The sequence below is a fragment of the Capsicum annuum genome, chromosome 2 (assembly GCF_002878395.1).
Source record: "Capsicum annuum cultivar UCD-10X-F1 chromosome 2, UCD10Xv1.1, whole genome shotgun sequence".
Taxonomy (NCBI): Eukaryota; Viridiplantae; Streptophyta; class Magnoliopsida; order Solanales; family Solanaceae; genus Capsicum; species Capsicum annuum.
In genome coordinates this window covers 5228081-5245089 of record NC_061112.1, presented here as the reverse complement: position 1 = coordinate 5245089, position 17009 = coordinate 5228081, and the positions used below count along the sequence as shown (strand labels likewise).

General features: G+C 36.0%; 1 protein-coding gene across 1 annotated transcript; it reads left to right on the top strand.

Annotated features, from left to right (window-relative positions):
* Window positions 1-14460: 14460 nt before the first annotated feature.
* Window positions 14461-14799, top strand: LOC124895917. Its single transcript, XM_047406462.1, has one exon. It carries the CDS (start codon window positions 14461-14463, stop codon window positions 14797-14799), a length of 339 nt encoding a protein of 112 aa, XP_047262418.1.
* Window positions 14800-17009: the final 2210 nt, after the last annotated feature.

Sequence of the window (17009 nt, the reverse complement as noted above, 5' to 3'; positions counted from 1 at the left end):
TGTGGATGAAAAGAAGTACTCAGACTAACCTTAGTCCACAACCCTTTTTGGAAAAATTGCCAGAAGTGAGACATAAATTGTGTGCCACAATCAGAAATAATCGAAACAGAGACCCCATACAGCTTCACAATCTCTTGAAGATACAACTTTGTATAATCCTCCACCGAAAAGGTAGCCTATACTGGCAAAATATGCACAGGCTTAGTCATCCTATCCGCGATGACCCAAATCGAATTACATTGAATTCGAGACCAAGGAAGACCGGTAACGAAGTCTATATTGATCACTTCCCACTTTTATTTGGGCAAATCAATTTCTTGATACAACCCTTGTAGCCTCATTGGTCAACCTTAACCTATTGACACACCATGCATTTGGCCACAAATCAGCCACATCCCTCTTTATACCATTCCACCAATAGATCTCCTTGAGATTATAATACATCTTAGTCAAGCCAGGATGAAAAACATAGCACGACTTATGCGCCTCAGCCAAAACCTTTGCCGCAACTTGTCAGCATTAAGAACACACAACCTCCCTTAGTACCTTAAAGTACCATCACCACCGATCTCAAACACTACTATCTTTTGCCTACTAACGTCACTTTTAATTTTTATCAAGATAGAGTCTATCACTTGCTTATCCTTAATTTTTGCACTAAGAGACGATCGAACCACTTCTATCACCACCCTCCTTAGAGTTTAAGAGGTAAACTCTAAGATTAGCCAAGCGGTGAATATGCTTTACCAATTCTCGTTTTCCTTCCTCCACATGACCCAAAATCCCCATAGATAACCTGATAAGAGCATCAGCAATCACGTTAGCCTTACCTGATTGGTAGTGAAGACTCATATCATAATTCTTGATAAGCTTGGGCTATCTTCTCTGCCTGAAACTACGCTCTTTCCAGGTGAACACATACTATAGATGCTTATGATCAGAAAAGATATCCATGTGGACTCCATACAAATAATGATGCCATATTTTCAAAGCAAACACAAGGACCAATTACTCCAAATCATGAGTAGGATAATTCCTCTTATGTACCTTCAACTACCTGGAAGCATAGGCAATCACCTTCTAATGCTGCATCAACACACACCCAAACCCTACCTGAGATACATCACAATAAAACACGACCACATCACTGCCTTCCGATAAGGTTAGAATTGGATCCGAAGATAACTTATCCTTCATCTTCTCGAAACTCCTTTCACAAGCATCTGACCAAGAAAACTTAACCTTCTTCTGAGTTAACTTAGTCAAAGGAGAAGTTATTGACGAAAAGCTTTCCATAATCACCTATAATACCCAGCTAAACCCAGGAAGCTACAAATATTGAATAGATTCATAAGTCTAGGCCACCTCTTAACCACAACAACCTTCTGCGAATCCACCATGATCCATTCACTAGAAATAATATGACCCAAAAAAGTCACAGCGTTTAACCAAAACTCACACATGGAGAACTTAGCATACAACTGTTGTTCCTTTAAGGTCTACAACACCACATGGGAGGCGATTAGCATGATCTACCTCACTCTTCGAATAAATCAAAATGTCATCAATAAACATAATGATGAAGAAATCCAAATACTACTTGAATCCTTATTCATTAGGTCTATAAATGTTGTTGGAGCATTAGTCAAGCTGAATGACATCACCAGAAACATAAAGTGCCCATACTGAAGCCCATACTGAGTACGAAAAGCCATCTTAGGGATATCCACCTCCCTAATCTTAAGTTGATGGTACACAGACCGAAGATCTATCTTAGAAAAAAACTTGGCACCTTATAACTGGTTAAACAGATCATCTATCCATGGAAGAGGATACTTGGTCTTGATCATCACCTTGTTCAGCTACCTATAGCTAATACACATCCAAAAGAAACCATCCTTCTTGCGCACAAATAACACCGGTGCATCCCAAGGAAATACACTAGGACAAATAAACCCATTATCCAGAAGATCTTTAAATTGCTTCTTGAGATCTCTCAACTTAGCCGGAGCAATTTTATATGTAGAAATAGAAATTGGACGAGTGACTGGAATTAGATCAATACCAAGCTCTATTTCCCTATCCGGAGTAACATCAAGAAAATCATTCGAAAAGGCCTCTGGAAACTCATTAACCACTGGAACTGACTAAAAATAAAGACCTTCCGAGTTAGAATTTTTAACCTGGACCATGTGATAAAGACAACCTTTGGATATTAACCTCCGAGATCTAAGATAAAAAATAACCCTCCCCTTAGGAGCTAAAGAAACCCCCCCCCCCCATTTTATAACCAGCTCACCAGGGAACCTAAAGATAACTGTATCGGTCCGACAATCAAAAAAAGTGTAACAAGAGTGTAACCAGTCCATATCTAGAACAACATCAAAATCTATCTTATCCAACTCAAACAGATCCACCAGGGTCTTCTTGCCACCAATAGATACCACACACACCCTATAGACTCTCTTCACGATAATCTAGTCACCTACTGGGTAGAAACAAAATAAGGATCCAAAATAACTTTCAAATCAAAACCAAAAAATACATCCACATAAGGAGTCACGTAGGAGAGAGTAGAACCCAATCAATCAAATAATATATGTCACAAAAAAAAGTTATAACATACCATTAACGACATCAGGTGGTGCCTCGAATTCCTGTCAGGAAACTAAAGCATACAATTTATTCTGAGTAACACTAGAACCAAGAGCAATGACAGAAATAAATACAACACCACCAGATGTAGGAGTAGAAGATGAAGCCAAAGGAATCCTATTCACCCCTGCAGCAACCTTATTAACCAGATAATCCCTGAGCCAATGGACTAACTAGACACACTTAAAGAATTTTTCCTTTCCTTCATCGTAATAACCCAGATGAGGAAGGCCACAGAACCGACAAGGAGGAAATGAAGAAACTGACTGACCTTCATTTGCCTGAGATTATTCACCCTATACCGGATATTGTCACCGTCATGATAATGCTCGTCGCCTGACTAAAAAGGATCCTAGAAGAAGAGTAGGAACCAGAACTCCCCCACTTCTTTTTCTGCCATTTGCCACCATCTCGACCACCCTAAAACTGAGCATCTCCTTGATTAGAAAACTTGTTCCTCTTACCTTGTCTATCCCCAAACTCTGCCTGCTTTTTTTTTATCCTTCATTTACTGCATATGAACAGTCAACCTAGAGATGTCCATATCTTTAATCAGTAAGACAGTTTTTCTCTCCAAAATCAGTTCACGATTCAACCCAGAGGCAAATTTCCTCATCCTAGCCTGCATGTCAACCATTAAATCAGAAGCATACCTTGACAATTGATGAAAATTCAAGGCATATTCCTTTATAGATATTCTCTCCTGCTTGAGTTTCACAAACTCCTCCATTTTTGCTTTCCTCAACTCTTGAGGAAAGAACCGACCAAGAAAGCATTAGAAAAGGCCTCCCACAACCCTTCCTCTTCTACATCACCTCTATCTCTTTCCCCCCCTTTTTACTACTGATATGCAATATCTTTGAGCTGATAAGCTGTAAAGTTCACCCCCTTCTCATTAGTAGCCTGCATCACCCAAAATATTTTTCCATCTCATCCAAGAAGTCTTGTAGATCCTCTTTTACCTTTACTCCAGAAAAAGTGAGGGGACCAATCTTCATAAATTGGCCAACCCTCATGGACTCAGTAGACAAAACACCAGACAGATCTCGCTCAGCCTGAGAAACAACCAGCTTATAAATAGCAAGAATAAACTGACAAAATTTCATAATAGTTACCTCACTTTAAGGAGGACTAGTAACAACCGGTGGAACTCTAGAACTATCAGGGATAAGACTGTAAGATCAAATTTGAACCCCAGAAGTAGGATACACCCTTTCAGAATTACCCCCAAATGGGATAGAAGAAATTTCTTGTGTTCCAGATCTACGAGGCATGATCTAAAAGACAAAAAAATAAGGATTAGAAAAAATTCTAGGACAGAGAATTCAAGCTTAAAGATAGAATACCAAGAAAGTGAAACATTTTTAAATGTCTTGTAGCCTCTCCCTTATGAGTATGGCGCACTACACACCCCTAAAAGAGACTCTACTCGACATGACCTTATGGACTACTAATTGACCATGAACCCAGGCTTTGATACCAACTTGACATAACCCACCCTGGGGCTTTGTCATGATGGGCATCCCAAGTTCAACCAGTACTGGAGACCACCCCCGTTACCCAACACAACCTCCAAACGCCTGCCCTGAGTTGGCTGAATTCCGAGTATGTAACAAAATAGAGTAACAGTTCACATAAAGACTTTGGGAATAGTTCATAACTGTGAATGACCCAGCCGAGTCCAACCATCCCATAACTATAATCCAACCATATCGAACCATACCAAACAAAGCCATAAACCAGGCCATAACCAAAGATATTCCTAAACATAATATAATCAATCCCAAACCAAGCAATAGTAAAACCATGAAAATATTTATATAAAACATGCCTTTAATTAAATTAACAATGATAAAAGAGAAACATGCCTTAAACTAAGATGATGACGGAAATAAATCACCAAGATAAGCCCCAAATTGATCCCTTAGATGAAACCCTAGCCCCCCTTGCCCAAAAGCTCTTAAGAGAATTATGAAGTATTCAAGAAGAGTTTATAAGTGTTAATCAATAGAATATTAGGGTAAATATACTTCTAGGTAGGTTAGAAGTTGTGTGTCTCTATTAGGAAAAGTAAAAAAATATCCAGAATACCCTCACTTACGTTGCACAAAATCCTATCACAGAGATACGACTGGTCCTCACGAGTCATACCCTCCTAATATGATTGGTATCCACCACTCGTATCCTGAACCTACACCCTTGGACAAAATATTATTCAATATTTGACTCATCCAACCAAGTCGTAACCACAATATACTATCTGTATCCATGACCCGTAGCCCTGGCAGAATAAAATAATTAGGGAATTAAACATCGTTTACCATACAAGTCCTTGGTATGATTCGTCTGGCTTATGGCTCATGGTGAGCCACTCATCTTTAAATCCAACCTAGGTAACCAAGTCTAAGATTAAGTTAAGGAACCAAATGATCTATAAACACCAATATGACTCGTACCCCGTAAGTCGTATCCATTTTAATAACCAAAATCCATCCCACAAACTAACAGTGGTCAGTATACGATTAGACCATACCATCCATATCCCAACATACGGCTCATACCTATGATCCGTATTGGGTTCAAAACTCAGAATTCCAGGAAATTTTTTAAGATCTAAGAACTAGGGTGTTTCAGAATAAGTGAAAAAAAAACTAGACTATGGGGTGTCACTAAGATGGGATTCCATTTCTTATCCTAGACCATGTTGTTTATGTTTTTGGACAACCTCTCCATACAGAGTATAAAAAGGTATGGGGAGATGGAGTCACCCTACCTAATGCCCCTAGTAAGATGGAAATGAAGGAGGTAGTGACACAGGATATGATAAGTTTCACTAAGTTAGCAGGGAAGCTAAATAGATAAGGGTGTCTCTAATGAATGACTACTTTAGTCTAAAAACTTTTCTCCAAATCAATTTTCAGGATCATGATTCCTTTTTTCACTCTTATTTTCCTAAATACAATAATAACATTGTCTGAGGCTCTTCTATTGGATAAGAAGCTAGCTTGACAAGGGCCAATTATAGAGGGAAAGATAGGCTTGATCCTATTGACAATAATCTTGGTTACAAGCTTATAAGAGATGTTGCACAACTCAATGGGTCTAAAGTTCTTGATAGAGATGGCATTCTGGAATTTTGGGATGAAGCAGATCAATGTCTCATTCATGTTAGGTTCCATGGTGCCAATTTTAAAGTAAGTGGAACATAAGTCAATGACTTTTTCCTTCACTATGTTCCAGTATTTTTGGTAAAAGATGGATGAATACCATCAGGTCCAGGAGCTTTGATTAGTTTGAAGGACATGATGGATCTATAAATTTTAGTTGGGTTGAGGGGGTTGTTGAGAAGGGTAATATATTCTTGGGAAAGTATCCCATTTATTTAGTGGGTTGTATCCCATTTAGAAAAGATATGCTCAGTGTGTAAAGGTTAGATTAGAAATCTATGATATGAGAAGTGATGTTTTCCTGATCAGTGATAGGATTGCTATTAGGATCCTGGAGAGTTAGGATCCTAGTTCTTCTCCTTATATTCAGGGTACTAGTATGAAAAAATCAAGTGTTGTCCCCTTATTGGAGCCAGTTTATTCTAGATTTGGTTCTCTAAAACTCTACTCCAAACTTGAAAAGGTTGTCATAGTCTTTTAATAGATTAGTTTCCAAGTTCTGAAAGTTAAGACTATGAGGGTAGTGGGTAAAGTTTTAGATACCCTTGATTCTAGCCAGGGTTCTTTTTATTTTTTGAAAGACATTACCAAACGTGTTGAAGTTCCAGATGGTATTTTCCTGGAGGGATTTTTTAGCATCAGTGATGCTATTGGGTGAGTCAAAGGATGAGTGAATTACATCACAGAAGGAGGGGTGGCCACACCACATAGGTTCCATTCTAAAAGGTTTCCCTCTCTATTCATGGACTGGTTAGTCAGGTTGACTAAGAGGTGGCAATGGTCAGAGTGAGTCCTGGGTAAATGGATGACACATGTGTCAGGGTATTTAGTTATCTTGGAGTCATTAGCTAGACATCTATCTAGTATTTCAAGGTTTATTTTTTTTTATTTTTATACCTTTTATTAGTCCAAGTAAAGTTGCTCCCTTTTAAGCCTAGATCTACTATGTTATATTGATTTAGGCAGCGCCAAAACAACTCAGCCCTTCTATTATTTATGTTATTACCCCTAAATATCTATTTTACCTGGAAGACTTCATTAAAGTCCCTACTAATGAACCAATCACCCTTATAGTTCCGAGATATTCTAATAAGTTCTTCCCAAAGGTTGTTCCTAGTGCTAAAGTCATTACTAGCATAAATTGTAAAGAAAAGCCAAGTATGAGAGAAGGAGAGTACCGTAACCATGGCATGAATACCCTACTCAGAGATAGAGATGTCTTCTAGCTTAAAGATGTTCTCCTTCCATATTAGTACTATTCCCCAAGATAAACCCCTAGCCTCAGACTGAATTTAGTCATCAAAACCCAGCTCCTCTGTGATTTTCTTATGATCAATTATTTTGGTTTCTAATTAGACTAACATTGAGGGATTGTGCATTTTGACAAGAGAAATATAGTTCCTTCTAAAGTTGGCACTTTTAGCACCTCTAACATTCCAGATTGGGAAGCTTGTCATATTAACAGTGTTTATTGGTTACCCTTCTAGTTCCTTTCCCTTGCCTGAATTAGCCTAGGGGTCCTTCATCTAAATTGCCTTCAGGGTTACAACTAAATGGAAAGAATCCAAGATTTTCTTAACTCTCAGGTGGCATTTCCTCATGTTCTCTAGATAGTACACTATAGTAGCTTCTCTCCAAGGCTCTTTGAACTCTTTATGGAACATATTTTTCCAGAGGGAAAGCCTCTATTTATTGTTCCTAAAGTATTCCAGGATCTGCTGAAGTTCCTAATTACAATGTCTTAGAGATCCTACTGTGGTGTTTTCCCTTTTTGGGTTTCCTTCCTAAGTAAGTTGGGAGGTCTTCTGGAAAATTTATCTCTAAGGAGTCCATGGGATGAAGAGGGGTCTGACTAGTATGGATGATATGTTGGTGGGAAAGAAGGTCAGACTCTGGAAAGTATGGGTCATTAGGAAGTTATATTCTTTTGAAAAGAGGTGTCCCATATTACCAGAAATTGGGATTGTTGGAAGGCTTACATCCATATTTGGCTTTCTAACCTTTGGACTGCATGGTCTATTCTGATCCTGACTAGGTTTTCCAAGTAATAGGGGTTCTAGAGTAGGAGTACTAACAGTTGGTTGTTGACTATTGTGTTCAGAGTGAAGCTCATATCTTGGAGTGTTAACTATAGCCAATATTGAGGGTTGTGGTCTGGTGGGAGGGGAGCTAACACCAGGAATCGAGGGGTATTCCAATCTGAATTTGTTCCTATGTTGAAGTTTTCCATTTTTAGTTCTATTGAAAATGAAAAGGGATTGTTGGGTTTGTATAATTCCCTTCTGGTAGGTTGAAGGGGTGCTAGGTGTAGTTGAGTTAATTAGTGTGACTCTAATGGTCATATCAATAGCTCCAATGTGATAATTACTAAGATTCTTTGATAGAAAAGCAGGAGATATAGATTTAATATTAGAAATGGAGGTGCTCTGAAGGGGATTAGAAGGATCCTCAGAGCTCTTGGGTGAGTTTTATGGGGCCCTTTTGTTGACAAGTTTTTATTTTCCTCAAAAAGAGTCAAAGTGTTGAATTGGTTTTTGTGGGAGTGGGGTACTCCACTTGAGCCTTCCTCGTAGGGGTGACTTTGGAGAGATGCAGGGACCTTATTGGTCAAAGGATGTGAGGTAGGGTTTTTCGACCTCACTTTTCTTTTTTCCTTATGGTTTTCGGGGGTAGGGGAGGTAGTCATGGTTATAAACTTACCTGTTGCTGCATCAAAGGCTTATAATTGGGTTGTGATTTGTGTGGTCCATTTGTTGGATGGGCTTTCTTGAATGACTTTCCCTTTTGATTTCACGTTTTTCTTAGAAAACATGCTTGTTTTCCATGATTCCTCATTGGGGGGGGGGGGTGCTGGGATCTCCTTTTAGGGTGGAGGCTCTGTGGTATGGATCAGACCTTTGGGGTGGTGTTGTGGGACATTGTCAGATGGTGTGACCAATATGCCTATATTCGGTGTACAAGGATCCCTTTTCTTCGTATATGACCTCTTGTTCGTGGGAGCTAATACTGATTGATTTCTTGACTGGGATGTTGGGTGGCACTTGTATGTAGATCCTTGCATACCTCCCTCGTAATGTAGTGGAGGTACAAAAGTCTATTTTGAGTACGGCATCCAATTTTCTCTAGTATACCTCAGTTATAAAATTCAGTTGGTAAATGGGGTAATCTGAAGTGACTCGACCGGGGTCCTTGTCGCAATGGGAGTCCCAAGTCCGTCCAAGATCGGAGGCCACCCTCATTACCCAACCCAACCTTCATCCGCCTGCCCTGAGTTGGTTGAATTTTGAGCATGTAGCAAGAAAGTGCAACAGCTCACACTAAGACTCTGGATAAGATCACAACCATGACCGACCAACCATCCCATACCAACAATTCAACCATACCAAACTGATATCGAACAAGGTCCATAAACTAGGCCATAACCAAAGATGCTCCAAAATATAATATAATAAATGGTGAAATGAAATACGATGGAACAACCAACATTTCATCCAAAATGTCAGCCCACCGGCTTATTCCAATGCCAAGGCTGACACCAATACCGATCCCGCTCATTTCAACCCATAGAAGTACTACAAAGCCTCTAACCAAAATAGTAATAAAATCTGGTTGGGACATGCCCCCAACCATAGCCAAAACCAAAATCCAAAAATAAACCAAAGTGTCTAAAAGTATCCATAACATGAAATGGAGCCTTCCGAAAAGATGGAATCTCACACTTCAGTCCAAATGTTGTCCCCGATTCAATTACTATATAAGAGGAGTAGAATGGTCAGTTCCTACATTACGTGGGTATACAACCGCCAGTAGATGGATTAACGGGTGAATGCTAGCATGATCTGAGGATAAGGATAAAATAATGTCATTTATAAAACCAAGTAAAACCATCCATATACACACAACCATACATATAAATATAACCATGCCGGGAAAGGGGATTGGGTTTAGCATGCCTTTAAACCTTTACCTAGGTTGTGTAGATTTCCTGCCCTAAACTACCCACAGGCTATATGGGTTCAGCTCTCCCTGTTGAAAGGGCCCCAGTGCGTGTAGCTACACGACCAAGGAAGAAAACCTTGGGATGACTAGTACATCCCCCAAAATATAGTGTGACATCATGCACACGGTCACCAAGACAAACCTTATATTGGCAAATATGAGTTTCTAGTTTTGGTCCCCCTGGGACCTCCACCTTTCTCAGCTTTGCAACACATCCCGCCATTATTTCCCAATTAAAACTAATTTCCAAATAACCAAACCATGATTGAGTTATTAACCAAGGAAATACCAATCCTTACTTGCAAGTATTATCCATAGCTAGCCATGTATAGGTTTAAAGGGACTTTCAAGTGCCATTCCATTTATCATATTAAACCACTTGGGGAATTCCATGTGCCCCACAAGTATAACGATTAGCCAGTTATCATTCGAAGCCATTTAAACCAAACATAATTCCTTTACCAAGTTTTAAAATATTCAAGAGTTTCATTAAAAGTAGTCAATGTAATAAACATATCTTTATAAGCATTTTGTCAAACACATTAGGGGCATAATATGACCAAAACCAATTCCAATTACCATTAAACCATTCTCATGCAATCCAATTATCCAAAACTATCATTAATGTATGTAAAACATAATTAAAACCATGGGAAACCATTTAACATCAAAACCCCCAATTCATATTTGAAAACCAAAATCACGCAATCAATGAAATCATGAAAACATTAATAAAAACCATGCCTTTAGATAGAATTAACAATGAGGTAAGAGAAAATGCCTTAAACTAATATGATGATGGAAATAAATCACCAAGATAAGCCCCAAGTCAATCCTCTATTTGGAACCCTAGCTTTCCTTGACCAAAACATTTTGAGAGAATTTTAGAGTGTTTAGAAGAGTTTCTAAGTATTAATGAATGGAATAATAGGGTAAATAACCTTCAAAGTAGGTTAGAAGTCATGGGACCTTAGTAGGATAAGTCAGGAAATGTCCAGAATACCCCCACTTAAGTTGTACCAAAATCCGATCACAGGGGTATGACTAACCCTCACGAGTCGTACCCTTCCAATACGAGTGGTACCCTCCATTTGTAACCTAGCCTAAACCTTTAAATAAAACACTATCCAGCATACGACTCATCCAATCAAGTCGTATCCCAAGCATACGATCCGTACCCTTCATCCGTATCCCTGGCAGATTTAAACCCAAGAAAGATTTAGACACTGTCTACCATACGAGTCCTTGGTATGACTCGTACCCTGGCTTACGGCTCATGGTGAGCCACTCATACTCATATCCAACCTAAGTAACCAAGTCTAAGATTAAGCTAAGGAACCAAACGATCTATAATCATCAATACGACACGTACCCCTAAGTCGTACCCATTTCATTAACAAAAATCCAGCCCACCAACCAACACTGGTCATCATACAACTGTAAAAGTCCTAAACATTTCTATGTAAAAGCCCATCATCCGTACCCCAACATATGGCTCGTACACTCGAGTTGTATTGGTCCAGAGACCACAATTCCTAGAAATTTTCTAAGGTTCAGAAATCAAGGTGTTTCATAATCGGATGTAAATAGCAGTATGGGTTAGGGTGGAGTTCTGTAGGGCAAAATTCAGTTCCCATTGCTCTACTGAAAGAAACTTGCCGATGACAAACCACGAACCTTCGTGTAGGGCTTTGTTTTTATTTTTGATTTTCCTAAACGTTGCTATGTAAAAGTCCTCCCCCGGATCTATTAGGATTAGATTTTTGATAGGCTTCCATAACTCAATCAGTTTTGTTCTCAAGTACTGGTGGCCGATTTTCCTTTCAACCTATTTATCAATCAATGAGAATTGCCATGGGACATAAATTCAGCTTTTTTCCTCTTCTGATAGTGTGATGGCATCAACTCTGTTGATAATCTCATTGTTCGACGGTTTTATGATACCGTTGTAGGACTGGTTCAGCACTATTTATTTATCCCTTAACACATCCTTAAAGGTTTGTTTTTTCTTTGGATCTATATCCATTGTGTTATCCTTTTTTGGAGGTGATGGATCTGGTGGTTTTGCGGTGGTAGGATCGTTGTGGCACTGGATTGGTTTCATTGGCCGGTCATGTCTCAAGGGGTCTTTTAGTGAGAGAAAAATTAATAAATGTTCTATTGATTCCACACCAAACTTCATCAACACATGTTTTTGTTTGAAGTTGTCATGATTTTCCACTAAGACTGAATATAAATTTTTAACAACTCTTGAAACAAATATTGTAAGAAAGCCAGCAGCTAGCATGCTTCTTTAATTTATACTTCATTATGGTCCTTTTGTTGAGATTTACTTGTCATATTTTGATTTGATATATCTATTAAGAAAATAATAATTAATATAGCAATTTTGTTTACCACCCATATTAATTGATATTTAATAATAAGTATTAAAAAATAAATAATTAATCCTAAGAATAAAATATTGACAAAAAATTATCTTTTCTTGATTTGTCAAAAATGAAAAGTGAAAAATAAAAATCAAATTAAAAAATAGAAAATAGAGGCAAGTAAATCTAAATGAAGGGAGTATTAAAGTAAATTGTTGAGAGCGTTTTTTATAATTCAAAATAAATAAAATTTTAAAATTCAAGAGAATTATTGAGACTTTTTTTTCATATTTATCTTTTCTTAATGTTAATGATTTTCTTAATTACCTTATGTATTTTTAGGAGAATAATATAAAAATATCATAAAGACTAGATTAGTGTACGTGCATTGCACGTGTGTTTCACGTCAAGCTTCCAATCAACATGAAATATATAAAAAGAATAAATGATTGAAAAATAACAATTGACTTTAAATAAAATATAATATTTTTTCTTAAAAGAATATCACAAAATGAGTACATGGGTTACCTTGAATATTAGTAATCATATTTTATAGGTTCTACGTTTATTGACACTTCCCTCTCTTTAATCATGTTGCCACTATGCACAGGGACGAGCACCTATAGTTGCTACGCTCTTGTTCAGCAAATAGGACCAAATTAAAGAGAAACGTGAGAAATTATCAAAATCATAATTCATTTTTAATATTGATTATGCATTATTCATACATAAAATTTAAAATTATTAACTAAACGAAATAAAGAAAAATAGAATAATAATAATAATAATTGAAAGAAAATGACTTAAATCAAAATAAGAGAAAATCGCAGAAGAAAACCTACCATAGCGTATATGAAGAAATAATTTAACTTTTTTTCTAATTTAATTTCTCCTTTAGCTTGGCTATATGCTTTTATAATATTAAAAAAAATCATTCACATAAGCTAGAACATATATACAACTGTACACGGAAAAAAGGGTTAGCAAGCTATGTATTTATAATATATTAAAAGTGTGAAGGGACTAAGAAATATTGTTTGAACTGTTTTCCCTTTATTAAAAGTGTTTGCTTTAGATAAAATCGTCTTTTCACTATTTTTTTTTAATATTTAAGAGTTGAATTTTTTTTCTACTAAATAGAAGAGTGAGTTGGAAGGAAACCAAGGGTGTAATTGTCATTTCAAAAAAAATTCTACCTTGCTTGCTTATGTTTTAGGCTTCAAAGCATGGCTATAAATTTTTTATGACAAAAAAGCCAAGCTATTTTTCCTAAATATCAATCACATCCCAATTGATTTAATATCTCACATGGACCCACATCTTTCCCCAACTCTTTTAAAAAATTATTTTTTGTCACTATTCATTAATAATTGGTTTTTTGAATTGAAATATCCACAAAAAAATAGAATTAGTTGTTATTTGCATATTTAATTACTCTACAAAATAATTATTGAAATTAAATACTAATAAAATTTATAAATATTTAAATGATAGTCCACACATTCAATTTATTTATCTTACTTTTCGTTTAAATTTGTTTCAAAAAATTGCCTTTCCTTTTTTAACTATTAAATTATAACTTTTCACATGTCATGTTTAACACCACAAGATTAAAATGACACATTCTATATGTTATTAATTTAATAAATAATATTGAAAATTATTTTTTACTTTCTTAAACTTTGTGCCAAATCAAAATCAAACAAATAAATTAAAACAAAGAAATACTCAATTTCAAATAAAAAAACTTTCAGATATCGAAATGTAATTTTAAAAGTATAGCATAAAATATACAAACCTTAATGCTATAACATTTCTTTATACTATCAATTTATATGACATAAACTCATTTAATATCTATTTTCGGTATTCGATTTTCAAGAGTAATTTTCAGCAATTAATAGATTATCTTAGAATTTACCGTCTTAAAATCTTAGATTTTTTCATTGTGAAAATTATCTTAGATTGTTTCATTGTGAAAATTAACATATGAGATATTCATATGAATAAAAATAAATCTATTTGCTGAGCACGATGATTCCTTTATATAAGAACAAGGTGACATTCAGAGTTGCTACAACTACCGGGGTATCAAGTTGTTAAGTCACACAATGAAGATTTGGGAGAGGGTGGTGGAGCGGAGGTTGAGGAAGATTGTGTCTATTTTGGAAAATCAATTTGGTTTTATGCCTGGTCACTCCACGACTGAGGCAATTCACCTTGTACCGAGACTGGTAGAGCAGTATAGAGAGAGGAAGAGGGATCTTCATATGGTGTTTATTGGCTTGGAAAAGGGGTATGATAAGGTCCCTAGGGAGGTTCTTTGGAGATGCTTGGAGGCGAGGAGGGTCCCGGTGGCATACATCAGAGCGATTAAAGACATGTATGAGGGAGCAAAGACTCGAGTAAGGATAGTGGAAGGAGATTATGAGCATTTTTCGATCTTGACAGAGTTGCACCAGGGATCAAATCTTAGTTCGTTTTTATTCGCTTTGGTGATGGATGTGTTGATGCAAAATATACAAGGCGAGGTTCCTTGGTGTATGCTTTTTGTGGATGATACAGTTCTGATTGATGAGTCGCGACAAGAGGTTAATGATAAGCTATAGGTTTAGAGACAAACCCTGGAGTCTAAAGGTTTCAAGTTGAGTAGGACCAAGACGGAGTACTTGAAGTGCAAGTTTAGTGACTCGAGGAAAGATGAGTAGGTGGTAGTGAAGTTGGATTCTCAGGCAGTTTGCAAGAGAGATAGTTTTAAGTATCTTGGGTTTACGATTCAGGAAAATAGAGAGATAAATGAGGATGTCTGTCACCGTATTGGGGCAGGTTGGATGAAATGGAGGCTACTTTAGGAATTTTATGCGATAGGAAGGTGCCCCCCAAGCTAAAAGGCAAATTCTAGAGAGTTGTAGTCTGGACTACTATGTTGTATGGAGCGGAGTGTTGGCCGGTTAAGAATTCTCATAACCAAAAGTTGAAGGTGGTGAAAATAAGAATGTTGCGTTGGATGTGTAGATTCACAAGGGCTGACAGGGTTAGGAATGAAATTATTTGGGAGAAGGTGGGAGTGGTGTGAGTGGAGGATAAAATGCGAGAAGTAAGGTTGAGATGGTTTGGTCATGTGATGAGGAGAGGCACGGATGCCCCAGTTCATAGGTGTGAGAGGTTGGACTTCGGAGGTTTCAAACGGGGTAGGGGTAGGCCGAAGAAATGCTGGAGAGAAGTGATTAAACGTGACATAGAGCAGTTACAGCTGACTGAGGACATGACCCTAGATAGGAAGATATGGAGAAAAAACATTAGGATAGAAGGATAAGGGTGTGGATGAGTCATAGGCAGTATTTAGGTGGACTTTGGTGTTCTTTGTTTGGCAATGTACAAATTTTTTGTGGATGTCGTACCTATGTTATTTTATCGTGTTCTATGCTTTTGATACTTTTGTATACTGCCTTTTATCTTGAGTCGGGGGTCTATCGGAAACAGCCTCTCTACTTCTTTAGAGATAGTGGTATGGACTGTGTACACTCTACCCTCCCTAGACCTCACTATGTGGGAATATACTGGGTTTGTTGTTGTTGTTGTTGTTGTACTCATATTCTATAATTTAAGACTATATATGTTTTATTGAAAAAATTAACATATGAATAATTATGTCATTGATTTAACACTATAGATTGTTTCATTATGAAAATTAACATATGAATAATTATGTCAAATATATCAAATTGCCCTTTATCTTGAGGTTCTAAATACAACACGTGGAAAGTCAAAAGTAAAGTATTGTCAAAAAAAATTCATTTTAAAACAAATTAAAATGGAAAATAGGTCTTTATTTTTTAAATTGAGAGAGTAACAACCATTTACAAGACATTCATATATCCATAGTTCACAACATTCAAAAATAATTTTAAGTTAAACTTTTTCATGATATCTAAAATAATTTTAAATATAATTTATTAAACCTTAAAAAATAATTTAAGTAGTTAGTTTTGTTCAGACTTTATAATGATATATGAGAATTTATGTGATAATCTTTTTATTAAATGTAAACTTAAATAATATACTTAAATCAAATGATAGAATAAAATTAAATTTAAAAAGAAATCATATTTGAAGTTTTTTCCATTTAAACATTTTTTTCAATCGTGGTGTCCAAACGAGCTTCCTTTCCTCTTAACTAAATCCATGGAACAAACAAGTTACTTTTGAGTGCAACATTCGTTATTCTTTTTTTATATTATTTTTGCCTAAAATTATTGATAGTTAATTTATGTTTAAGAGAAAACATGAAAATATAACTAAGGGTATAACAATTTTTTCATAATTTTTAAAATATTTTCGTATAATTTTCATTATATTTAAAAAGAAATCATATTTGAAATTTTTACCATTTAAACATTTTTTTCAATCGTGATGTCCAAACGAGCTTTCTTTCCTCTTAACTAAATCTACGGAACAAACAAGTTACTTTTGAGTGTAACATTCATTATTCTTTTTTTATATTATTTTTGCCTAAAATTATTGATAGTTAATTTATGTTTAAGATAAAACATGAAAATATAACTAAGGGTATAACGATTTTTTCATAATTTTTAAAATATTTTTGAGTCTATTTTAATATGTAGTAAAAAAATTAAATGCATTATATTGGAATGTCTATTGTAATACATTTTATATCTCCATTCAAATAATATATTTTTATTTTTAATTAGTTCTAAAAAAAATTGATATTTTTATTTGGTTGGTATTTTATAACATTATCAGTATTTTAGTCATGTTGAATTTCATTTATTTATCAAAAGTCCACAAAGGTATACTC